The 12,148-nt window shown below is 39.0% G+C and overlaps 1 protein-coding gene across 8 annotated transcripts; it reads left to right on the top strand.

The window, feature by feature from the left end:
* Positions 1 to 224: 224 nt before the first annotated feature.
* Positions 225 to 11,311, top strand: LOC101732226 (zinc finger protein 35). Of its 8 annotated transcripts, none has more exons than XR_001171853.3 (5): positions 225 to 333; positions 4,542 to 4,634; positions 7,319 to 7,472; positions 8,314 to 8,427; positions 9,388 to 9,747. XR_001171853.3 is itself a non-coding variant. In XM_004910709.4 (5 exons), exons 2-5 carry the CDS (start codon positions 4,569 to 4,571, stop codon positions 10,215 to 10,217), a joined length of 1,137 nt encoding a protein of 378 aa, XP_004910766.1. In that variant the 5' UTR covers positions 225 to 333; positions 4,542 to 4,568; the 3' UTR covers positions 10,218 to 11,311. The 8 variants fall into 8 exon arrangements, 7 of the variants coding, with proteins under 7 accessions (XP_004910766.1, XP_004910769.1, XP_004910768.1 ...); XM_004910709.4 differs by having other exon boundaries at positions 7,319 to 7,445; positions 9,388 to 11,311; XM_004910712.4 differs by having other exon boundaries at positions 227 to 319; positions 7,319 to 7,445; positions 9,388 to 11,311.
* The last annotated feature ends 837 nt before the right edge of the window (positions 11,312 to 12,148 follow it).

Raw genomic sequence — 12,148 nt, 5'->3', positions numbered from 1 at the left:
TATCTGCGCGATGTACAGAGGGCAAGCAGATTAATACGTGTCGATGAAAACATATCTCGTTGCAAATTTTCGACAGGCTCTTCCTTTCACCTAATGGAAATAACAAACGTTTCTAGGAATTGTAGTTTCAACTGCAGAGGCATGTAAAGCGCTATATCGGAGCATGACTCCTTATCAACTACAAGTTCCATCTTCCCTTGCAGGAGAAGGCGCTGTAGATTGAAGCCGAGGCTTGGAACGCACAATACCTCCTCTTTGTTATTGTGCTTCCCGTCTCAATCAATTCACTGTGTGCAACAGACTGGAATTGCTGTGCTCGGTAGGAGAGATTATGTACGTGTACATGTAGCTGTATTTCTTTTCTTGTAAGTAGTCAGGCCGGGCGAGGGGCATGGCCTTTTGCTATAAAAGCGAGCTCCTTATTGCAGTGTATGTACAGGTAGAATTGCTAAGCTGTGCTACTAGGGGGCTGGCGTTGTCATGTATGGGCCAGGTAACTAGAGACGCGCTGCTGGCTCTATTTCCATTCTTGTTGTTGTTTATATTTACAAATCGTCGTTATGAAATTAGCCCAGTGGTTACCCTGTAGTATTATTATTCAAAATGCACCCCCCCCCCCCCCAGTGAATTTATGGCTTAGTGTTAGTGTCAGCTCACAGGTGCACAGGTCAGGGCAGAATATATCACATTACCATGAACACTTTGACGTTTGTTTGGTATATTTCTGGATGTTGCACAGTCAGTAAGGTACACTTGTGTTTAACAAAAGCCCAGTCTGGTGGGTCATGGTAAATATGTGCAGAATCCCTCTTTAGACAGCAGTTCATGACAGCAGCCACCACTTTTGTAGCTGTTCCTTGCTCTTTACAGTGCTGCAGGCTGCATTTTCCTTTTGGTCAGCCAGGCAGCACCTCTGTTCCTGAACACTGACCACATATTTTTAAAGGGGTACTTCACCATTAAATTAACTTCAGTATCACATAGAATGGGCAATTCTAAGCAACTTTTCAATTGGTCTTCATTTTTTTCTAGATTGTGAATTTTTTGCTTTCTTCTGACTCTTACCACCTTTTTATACTGACCCCAGCAGCCAAAAAACTATTACCGTGTGAGACTACAGTTTTATTTTTATTGATACCTTTTATTACTTACAGTTCTATTCAGGACCTCTACTATACATCTTTCAGTATCTAATGCAAACCACTGCCTGGTTGCTAGTGTAAATTAAACCCTAGCAACCATATAGCTACTGAAATACCATACCTAGAAAGCTGCTAATCAAAAAGCTAAATAACTCTACAATTCATGCCTCAGCTTCTTATTCAAATCCCTACCTGGTTGCTAGGGTAATTTGGACTGTAGTAACCAGATAGCTGTTGAAACAAAAGCAAAATAATTCAGAAACAATAAATAATGAAGACTAAATGCAAATGATCTCAGATAAGCACTTTCTACATCATACTAAAAGTTAATTTAAAGGTAAACAACCCCTTTAATATAGATGTCATCACTCAGGATATGATACCAATCATGCATGAACTGGATTGGTTAGGAGCAAAACAGTGTAAATGGACAGGGTAGGGGGCTATTAAAAGAGCAGCTAATAAGTGAGCATAGGTAGCTGTATAGTGCCCTACTGGGTACTATGGCCAAAGTCAGCAGACAGCCACTTCTAAATATATGTTCTCAAAAAAGGAATATTGTATGTTTGGAACCAAAATCTAAAAAGGCCTATCAAGTATTCCTGTCTGAAGGGGCTTACACACCTATTTACTCAATTGTTGAGGCGTTTTCACTTACCGGTGTTCTGGCCATACACTGCATAATATGCTCATCTGGCAGCATTACTATATATATGGAGACCTAATTTGGCCATTCTGATCACATGGCTAGACTTGTTAGAAAAGCACTTCTTTCAAGGCCCAGTGCAATTATTGCCCAGTGGGATTTTCCAGCGTTCTCAATCTCTGAGAAAGCTCTAGTCAAATGTCATTTCAGCCCATAGATTGCTGTCTTGGTCACAAGTAGCTGAGTTTGCAGCCACTGTTATACATGGCCAGCTTTAATGGGTGCCCTGGATTTCTGTGTTGGTGTAAAATTTACTTCAATGGCATGGGAAAGCGAAAGCCACTAGATTAAATATTGTCTGATTTGTGAATAATGGGTAAAAAAGACCAAGATATCTATATTTGCTTTAGTGATACTGACACACATAGAAAAAGCACACAAGTTATTTTTGCATACATTAATTATTTTCACTCCCCTTCTACTTCCCACACACAAAGCTTATTATAGCAAATCCAACTTCATTTTCAAACAATGATTTAGTGGTAGAGATTGTTAGACCTGTCAATGCTGTCATTAAGATCAGAGACTCCCAAATGCTATTTTAAACTATTGTCTTCTGCTCTGTGCTTGGAATCTCCTTGCCTATGTTGCCTCCAGATAGCGTCCCTCTGCTTAAAGTTGCACAGATGCAATTGTGTTTCTGATGTTACACCTCAAGGAAGTATGCATGGATGCTCATAGAGAGTAGAGTGGGTTGCTGTCAGTTTGTTAATCTATTTCCATTTCCTGAGCACTCCCTTACCTGCTCTGTGTAAACTGTCAGTGCTAGGGCTGGACTGACTAAAATTACATTCCCTTTTGATTCTCCTGCTTTATGAACATTGCGAACTATGGCAGATAGAGGAAATAATCTCTTGGGGTGCCTGACTTGAGTATCCCAGTACCCTTCAGTGATGGTGGCCTGGTATAAAGATGTACTATGCCTGACAGATGCTACACTTTTGTAAAAAGGGCAAATTGTAGCATATTTTTTAGTAAAGGAAAAAATGTCTATTTTAAGTTTTATATGAAACTACATGATCAGTGTATGTTAAAATTTTGTTCAGGAGGCCAACTGTCCTTGGGTATTCAACTAAAAGGTCGGTCCACAACTACTACAGGATTATTTTTAGTCTATTTAGAAATATCAAAAAGAAATACATGTCATTGTGAATGAGCCCTAAGGAGCATAACTGGAATTTAAAGGAGAAGGAAAGGCATAATCAATGGGGATGCTAATTTGTCACTCCACAATAATTATAATCACTTACCTACGAACCTGAGCCAGTGCTTCTGTTCACTAATAACTGCACCGACCCTGTCTCCTACTGTAGGAGCACCACGTTGCAACCTTCTTACTCCTTGATTAGCTGTATGGACCCAGGCCATGTGCATGTACACAGGAGAGCAAAAAGCCAGATTTTTTTTCCAACTCGGCTTGTACAAGATACACACATTCATTGATGAAGTTGTATTTTAATAATAGTACCTTGGGTCAGTGCAGGTTTCAGTGAATAGGAGCACTGGTCCATGAGTCTCAGGTTAGTGGTTATAATCACTGGAGGTGCCTAACATGCTTGATATTGGGCAGAGCAAGATCCCTGTAACACCCTCCAAATTGGCAGGACCCAGACTTTCTGTCTTCACTGACAGCACTTACAATTGCCTTTTTTGGAACTGATCAACATGACCAACAGTTGGTGGTTACAGAGCCCCTTGTCAGACTCACAGTATAGGGCTGATGGTTTTCAGGTGAAACCCTTATTTGTGCCAGTGCTCCTAGAGCATGGAGACCTGTCTCTTTTTTTTTTTTTTTTTTTTTTTTTTTTTTTTTTTAGACTGCATACTGGTTACCCTTACAGTTGAAAATGAAAAAACAGCAGCACTCCGGTTATGTTGAAGAAAAAGTGTCTTTTAGTCAAGTACACAAGACAACGTTTCGGGCTTCAACCCAGCCCTTTATCAAGCCTTGATAAAGGGCTGGGTTGAAGCCCGAAACGTTGCCTTGTGCACTTGAGTAAAAGTCACTTTTTCTTCAACATAATCGGAGTGCTGCTGTTTTTTCATTTTCATCTTTGATATCGTTTTACCCAGGCAGGAGGGTTCAGCGTGCACCTGGGGCTACAATTAGCCGTTTTTTTCACTTTGTAGCACACCTTAATCAGTTTGGTTACCCTTACAGTGTTATCCTTCATATGAAAGCTAAGTAACTTTCGATATTTTCAGAAGGGTTAAGTCACAGAAGGGTTATATCACTGTTTGACACACCCCAGTGATTATCACTTACTTGATACCCTAGCCAGTGCATGAGGTACTTTTCAGTGAGCACCATGAAACTATTCTTCCTTCTTTGCATTGCTTGCGAATGTGCAGTAGAGTTAAAGCCAAACGTTATGCGAAAGGCAGCTATTTTACTCTACTGTTTATGCGATGGCTTGGGCCATTGGAGAGCAAAGAAGCAGGAGAAGATTACGCCATGGTGCTGACGGAAAAGTACCTCGGCCCCAGGTAGTTTTCTGATAACAGTAACATCAGTTCAGGGTATGGGGTAAATGATTGTGATCACTGGGTGTGCCTAACATTTTACCACTCCTTCTCCTTTTAACTGTTGTGCATTGAGAAATTAGAAGCTAGACTTACACAGGCACGTGATGCTTTTGTTTCTAAAGGTTTATTAGTTATGAACATTTTATTCGTCTTTCTGTTATCTACAGCAATCTCATTAAGTGTGACCTCTGCGAATGTATTTACACATGGCCGACTGTAAAGGGGATGAGCAAAGTAATCAGGCGTTGGATGACGAGGAGGTAAGAGAAACATGCATCAGGTTAATGTCAAAATTATTCTGACCAGTTCTAACTTCTGAAAACTTTCTGTGTGGCCTTCCTTGCCAAGTAAGTAAGGCTACTCATGTGCAAAGTGTAAATGAGAAGCGTTAAGGAGTAATTTTTCAGAAATGGTTTGATGCCATTCCAGAAAAAGGGAATTGATAATTATGATATTGGAATGATATCTTCCTATACTATGAAACAAGTATGTCCTGTTTATTAGATACAGGTATGGGACCTGTTAATCAACATGCTTGGGACCCTGGGTTTTCTGGATAAGTGGCTTTTACCTAATTTAGATCTCCATAAATTAAATCTACAAAAAAATCATTTAAATGGTATATACATTTTTGCCTTCAATAAGGATGAATTATATCTTAGTTGGAATCATATATAATTTACTGTTTTATTACTACAGAGAAAAAGAAAATATGTTTTACAATTTTGAATTATTTGATTAAAATGGAGTCTACAGGAGATGTCCTTCCTGTAATTCAGGTTTCTGGATAACTAATCCCATACCTGTATTTGGCTAGGAGTGGGTGACAAATTGCAACACATTCAGTTTTAGATCTAATTACTGACATGACAATGAATAAATAGTCTTTATAAAAATAGGTAGACTGTTGTCATAAAGCAGATTTTTATTGTTTATGAAGTGAGAAAGGGCATCCACATGATACTATTTCCTGCATAATTTAACTTCTGTCTAGGTAAGAGTAAGTTACTTGTCAACTGCTCTGTGGCAGTTAATAGAACAGTTATTAATTGTCTCCTTGTATCATGATCTTTTTGTTTTTCCTTATCCTTACTAATGTATGTTAAAGAGGCAGCCCCTTTACAACATGAGTTCATGTGTAGATAGGCTGAAAGGTCGCTCTTCATGATGTAAGTGCTTCAAAGATAGCAAATATAATAGGCTTATGAAGGGGAAAACTACACAATGAATTTACTACTTTGAAAAACAGAATTTTGAAAAATAAACTTAGCGATCTGGGAGAGCAAGGGGGTACTAATTAACTGATGAAGTATGGAAAAGAAGGGTTTTCTTCTTCTTTAAAGCTATACCCATGAACATCAGTCGGTTTCTATAAAAACATATTGCCTTAAAGGAGAAGGAAAGTCATTTTGGCATTTTACTGCCATTAGACTTGCCACATAGAACAATATATTTATTCTGCAGAAAGCATTACCATACCTGAGTAAACAGCACTATAAGCTTTCTCTGTTTGCAGCTGCCATTTTAAGTTGCTTCCTGTTTGCAGCTAGCCTTTGGTAGCTCAGATTACACATTCCTAAGGGAGGGGGGAGGGAGTTTTTAGCATTCTTGTGGGAGCGGGGAGCGGGGAGCAATAGAGAGGAGAAAGCTGTGCAGACTCCAGCCCCTGCAATGAAGGATCTTTCTGAGAGAGGAAGTCAGATACCAGAAGAAAATTTTACAAAAAAGGAGACAAGAAAGCCTGTGTTTCTTTTAATAGAGGACAACATTACTGTAAGTGCTTATGGCTGTATTTACATAGACCTTTCTGATAAAGCTTACTTAGTTTTTACCCTTTCTTCTCTTTTAAACTGTCCATATGTAATACACTACTTCATATTTATATATATATATGCCATTTTTTTAGTAAAATCTACTTTTCTAGAAGTATGTGCCAATAAATAATCCTAATTAGAAAACTTTTATTTTAAGTACTAAAGACTAACCCCCAGCTTGTAAAATTCACTGTGCTCACACACAAACCAAGGGCACACATACTAGGTTACATCAGCCAATGAATGGACAGAGCTTATTCTTTTACTCCCACACTTCTTCCTCTTGCAGTTAGAGCTCCTTTACTTTCTCTCAGGTGATCTTTGAGGGAGCACACAAACGATCACAAAGTGGTGTCTCAAGGTAAATGATGCAGTGGGGCAATATGTACTAGTGTTCATTTGAAAGGTGTAGTTTTCTTTTAACTGTTGGCATTTTCAAAGGGATATTACAGTGAAAAAAAAATAGTTTTGAAAGCCATAAATGGTTCCTTTAACTGTTTGCATTGCATTGTCAAGCTGTACAAATACAAAGCAGAAAGTGTTCCAACAGTACAGATTCAGTGCAAAATGCAGCGCGAATTCAGGGTGTCCCAGCAGTAAATGCACACAGTTCCAGAAGTGCAATTGTGAAGACTCAGTGTCCAAACAGCAAAGAATCGGAGTGCCACAGTGTCTGAGCAGAGTTCTTCATATGGTTGAAGTATAGTGGGGATAAAATCATGTGTTTAGACTGGGCATGCATCTTATGCAAATATAAGGAACTGGATGGTGAAAAATACACGGCAGAAATGTTTTAGTCTGTTAATAAACCAAAGCATGGGGGTAAAGTTCATTATTTAGCAAACCAAACATTGGGTCAAAGTTACACAGGAGTTGCTAAAGATAGAAAAGGTGAATGTCCAAATAGTGCAGAGGGTGGCTGTGATGCCGGTGTTGTAAGTCAGTTGCCAAGGTTGTGGCTGGATACTCAGTCTCCAGGTGCTTGCAATGTGTTTCTACGATCGACTACATGTAAGGGTTAATCACATGCTAATTTCCATTCTTGGATATTTGGTTAGGTATGTTTTGTCCCAAATAAACATACTATCTGTTGACTTATGAAGGCTTACTAATGTGAATTTGTTTTTCAGGACTCCATAAAACCAGATAATGTGGCAGTGTGCTTCTCTGTGGAAGAGTTAGAGTCTTTTGAAGAAAGGCAAAAGGAATCTTGCAAGAATGTAATGAGGGAAATTCATCAGACCCCCACCGTAGTGGGTAGGGAGAGAGTTTCTTAACTAAGGCGTGAGTGATGGGGAACCTTAGTGCTATGTTACCCTGAACCCTATATGGGTAATAAATAGTAATTAATGAGGGAGTGCAAAGAACTCAGTATGCAAAGTTAATATAGCCATATGGGAGGTCAAACTATTAAAGGATATAAAAGTGCATGGTCTCCACTAGTAATGTTTCTAGCTAATTTGTACATTACCTGTGCATTAGTCTGCCTAGGCGTCTTCCATAGTTATACAACACAGCACTTTGCTGTAGATATGGTATGCCATACCACTTACAGTATCTCAGAGATATTTTAAAAGCCACATAGCAAAAAAAATAAGGGTATATTCTACATCACCTTCCTTGATTCTTCCATTATATTCTAATTGCTGTAGAAGGTATGTGTGGTAATGCCACCAGCCATTTGTAGCTGTAAATGCATCACCCTTTTAAAACTGACAGAAATTAAGTCAACATATTGATTAGCTGATGTTGGTGCATACTGACTGGCAGAAAATACAAGCTGTTATTTTCAGGGAGAAACTCCCCTCCCAGGCTGCAACTGCCATCAGTTTATAATTAAGGTAAATAAGCTACCTGTGAATATATCTATTGCCAAAATTCATGGTCACCACTTATGGAAGTTTTGAGTATTTGCAATTACTGTATGAGGTATTTTCTGTAATTAGAGAATTCTGGATTATAGTTATTCATTGCAAAGGGCACAGTTTCACCTGGTTTCTCAGTAATTTATTAGTAATCACTGTGTTTACTTGTAATTTCTCCTAATGGATTGGATGTTTTGTATATTTCCCATTTTTCAGCCACCGGTCGAACTGATTACATTTCTTAATGTGTGTGGTTGCAGGTTACATCTATGTGAAGCCTGAAACTGTATCCCTTATTCGCAGAGGAGAAGAGCTGTGCGTGAGTAGTAATTTGTACTCAAGAAAACAAGAACTATGTACAAGTCCTCCATCAGGTAAGGAGTATTTTGTGCGCCAATCCCCATAGTAGTTAAATCTGTATAATAAATGCTATTATAAATGTAAAGTAAATTTGCCGAAAATGTTTTCGTGAGCACTTTTGCAGTTTCTTTTTTTTTCTTCTTATGAACCATTGAGAAAAAGAAGCTTTGAAAGCCTCTTTTTTTTCCTCTGTCAAAGGTCACTGCAAGGGGGTGGGGGGGGTTCTGAGGTAATTCTCTATTCAACTGACCTCTCTAATCAGAAGCCTCCTGCATAGGGAGCCGAGCCCTCAGTACTGTCAGTTTACAGCACCCCTAAAGCCAGGGGTGCAGAACTCACGTAGCGGTCATGTCTGTGTCAGTAATTTTATAGGGTTACAGTTCTTACAATGACTACCTTATTCTAATGTGAGGGTTCTTTTTAACTGTCAAAACATTGCACTGTGCTCAAGGGTAATGTGAAATGATAGGGCTCCCTATGCTGAAAGGTTCTGGTTACAAAGAGTTCTGGGACATGGGCTCTCTGTGCAGGAAGGTTCTAATTACAAATGGTTCGGGGACAGAGGGCTCCCAATGCAGGAAGCTTTTAATTATAGAGGGTGCTGGGATAAAAGATTTCCTGCACAGACACCCTCTAAAATTAGTGTAGCATTTTCTTCCATTTTGACCATGCTGTAATTCAATACAGCTATCATATTTTACTCTAAATAGACAAAGTCAGAATCTTTTTTTTCACCATAATATGGAATAAGAAATCTAGAATCCATACTGGCATACCATAACTATTGGTGAGGTAGGTATAGAGAAGTAATTTCAGTAGGAGAATACACTGCTACAACTGGTAGGGCCAGGGATAAATGGTTTCAGTATACAAAAATATATAATTCCCAATTGTAGGGGACCCTGTGCTTTAGAGCTCAGTAACTCCAACCTGTGCTTACTACAGTAATGCTGATTATCTTTGTTTTATTACAGGTGGATGTGGAAGTAAATCAGACAGTAATGGGGGTCTGTTACACTCTCAGATCAAAAGGCCCCATAGTGCATCCCAAGTTAAAAGCATTAAAGGAGACTCCCCACAAAGTTTGCCTCAAGAGCCCACACTGAGTATAAGAGGAATCCTAGCTAGGAAACCACGTATTATTATCCCAACTGCAAATCCCGTTAAAGAACACATGATCCCCAAAAGGAACGTACAAGTAATGGAGGAAAAGAGCAGTGAAATAGCTACTGGTACTCAAAAGACACACATAAGAAGGAGATATTTTAAAAGGGCTAAAAGTACAAGTGTGGACCAAGTACGAGATGAAACTGTCTCCTATACTGAACATAAAGCAAACAAGAGACCAGAGGCTAACCGCGCAAAAATTCCTAAGCCCCCTAAAGTGTATTCGTGTTCTGATTGTGGGAAAACATTCACTCAGAATGCAAGCCTCATTATTCATCATAGAACCCACACAGGCGAAAGACCCCATGCCTGTAAGATATGCGGCAAAAGTTTCATTAGCAGCGCCTACCTCATAATGCATCAGAGAATCCACACAGGGGAACGTCCATATGTATGCAAGGAATGTGGTAAAAGCTTTATAAACAGTTCAAATCTTATTATCCACAGAAGAGTTCACACAGGAGAAAGGCCCTATATATGTAGTGAATGTGGGAAAAGTTTTCGGCACAGCTCAGATCTTGTTAGGCACCAAAAAGTCCATACCGGAGAAAGGCCATACTCGTGTGAGGAGTGCGGGAAGTGCTTTTTCCGTAGTTCTCATCTGGTTAGACACAAGAGGATTCATACAAAAGCCTAGAAATGTGTTTATATGGAGATTTGTCATGTACATAGTAAAGCTAATAATTTCTTTCTCCCTTCTCAAAAGTTTAATTTTGTGTAGGAATTTTTTTTTTTGTTATGTGAACATTTTCAGTTGGGTACAAAGTATTAACCTTCCTAAGGGTTAGGTTGGCTACACAGTAAATTGCTGGCTGGCCATATTTTCCTGCGTGGGGTTTCTGAGAGATCTGAATCAGTTGTTTAAGATGTCATCTCTCTTATTTGAAATCCTATTGGCTGGCGATCTCCATTAGCATGTGTGGTTAATGTTTGGTCATCTGTCAGCCAGTAGTAGCATGTGCAGAAATTCTCACGCAGTCCAGTCATTTGTGGCAGTTTGGCCATTGTGTGTGTGACCAAATGATATATGCTTAGATCTATCCAGAATTGCCCAGGATGTTCCCACTGTCAGAATGCTCTTTTTAGTAAATGCAGTACTTATGTAAACATGAAGCTCAACTGATATATTGCACTGACAGAATGGTTATGCATTTTGACACTTGAGAGGGAGGCTAGGAGGTTAGAATAAATCTTATATTTTTTTTCCTTTAACATTATAAATGTAACTTATTGTTTATGCATTGCTGCATATTTGCAGTTGTACGCGGTGGAAGCTGCCACTTTGCCTGCATTCGTTGTGGCATCCTCTGCAGACTTCTAGTAGCACAGCACCACCAAGTGGTCATAAATAAATGTTGTTTAGGCCAGTTCCTTATAGTGATAAAGGAGCTTTGATCTATTTGTATAAATCAAATGTGCAGAGATGGAATGTGCACACAAACCAAGGGCCTCAGTTTTTACTAATTTTTTTTAAGGGAGAACTTCAACTGAAGTTCAAAATGTGTTGTGAATATCTTATTAACTTTTACTCTCAGTGACCATATGTATATAACCAATGAATCGTCAATAGATAACCATAACATTTTCTGTATTTTGTGTTTGCTGCAATGTACAGTAGGAATATTGCTTGCATGCAATGTATCATGCACAGATTTACAGGTTGCAGGTGTCGGTGTGAGAGGTAGCACACAACTTAAAGGACAATGAAAGGTTAATATAAATTAAAAGTAAGTCTAAAGGTATTCTTTTTAAGTACTTACTGCATATCTAAATTCCCAGATCCCTGCTTGCTTCTCTGAGATATGGTGCTGGCAGCCTACAGCAGTGTGAAGACTACAGTGACATCACTGAAATCTCTCTCTCCTTCCTGTAGGTGCCAGCGGCTTCCTATTCTCTGAGCATGTGTGTAACTTGATCCTGTTCTGAGCTACACATGCCCACCAGCCAATCAGAAGCGGATCTGGCAGAGGGGAGGGGGGAGGGAATGAAACACATGTGCAGTATGAAGCAAGGAGGGAAAGGAAGGGAGAATACCTTTTTAGAGATGGCTGCCTGTTCTAGAAAATGTAAAGTAAGTGTGACTGAGTAAATATTTGATTAGGTGAGCCAAAAGTGTGGCGTTTTTACTAAACAATAGGAGGACTATTGGGCAGTATGCTTTTTAAATTTTGACTTGCATTCTCCTTTAAGCCAACAAATAAAAACTGATGGTTCAAATTTTATATTGTTATCAGGATGTGAATCTTTAATTTGTACTGTAAGCTTACTGCTTCTATCAGAAACACAGCTGACTAGTCTACACAGTATTAGTCTTACTCTGCAAATGAAGGATATTCTGAAAAATATTCTGATTCCTCCATTTTGATGTATTTTAGTATCAGGTACATGCTCACCAGCATTCCCTTCCGTGACCACAGGCTATTAAGATAGTTGAGCAACAACTCTGGATAAAAAACAACTATATTTGAAATACAGGTATAGGCTGTATTATCCAAAATTTTTGGAACCAAGGGGTTGTCAGATAAGGGTTTTTTGTAGTTTGTATCACCATACCTTAAGTCTATGAAA

This window comes from Xenopus tropicalis, chromosome 2 (genome assembly GCF_000004195.4).
Source record: "Xenopus tropicalis strain Nigerian chromosome 2, UCB_Xtro_10.0, whole genome shotgun sequence".
Taxonomy (NCBI): domain Eukaryota; kingdom Metazoa; phylum Chordata; class Amphibia; order Anura; family Pipidae; genus Xenopus; species Xenopus tropicalis.
Note: the sequence above shows the minus strand (reverse complement) of the source record. Positions and strands in the feature narration are given on the sequence as shown.

Excerpts from the sequence above, each read along its gene's own strand:
- LOC101732226 (XM_004910709.4), top strand. The coding sequence starts at position 4,569 with ATGTATTTACACATGGCCGACTGTAAAGGGGATGAGCAAAGTAATCAG. Across the intron at positions 4,635-7,318 it reads AGGCGTTGGATGACGAGGAG|GACTCCATAAAACCAGATAA; the intron begins GTAAGAGAAACA and ends TTTGTTTTTCAG. Across the intron at positions 8,428-9,387 it reads ATGTACAAGTCCTCCATCAG|GTGGATGTGGAAGTAAATCA; the intron begins GTAAGGAGTATT and ends GTTTTATTACAG.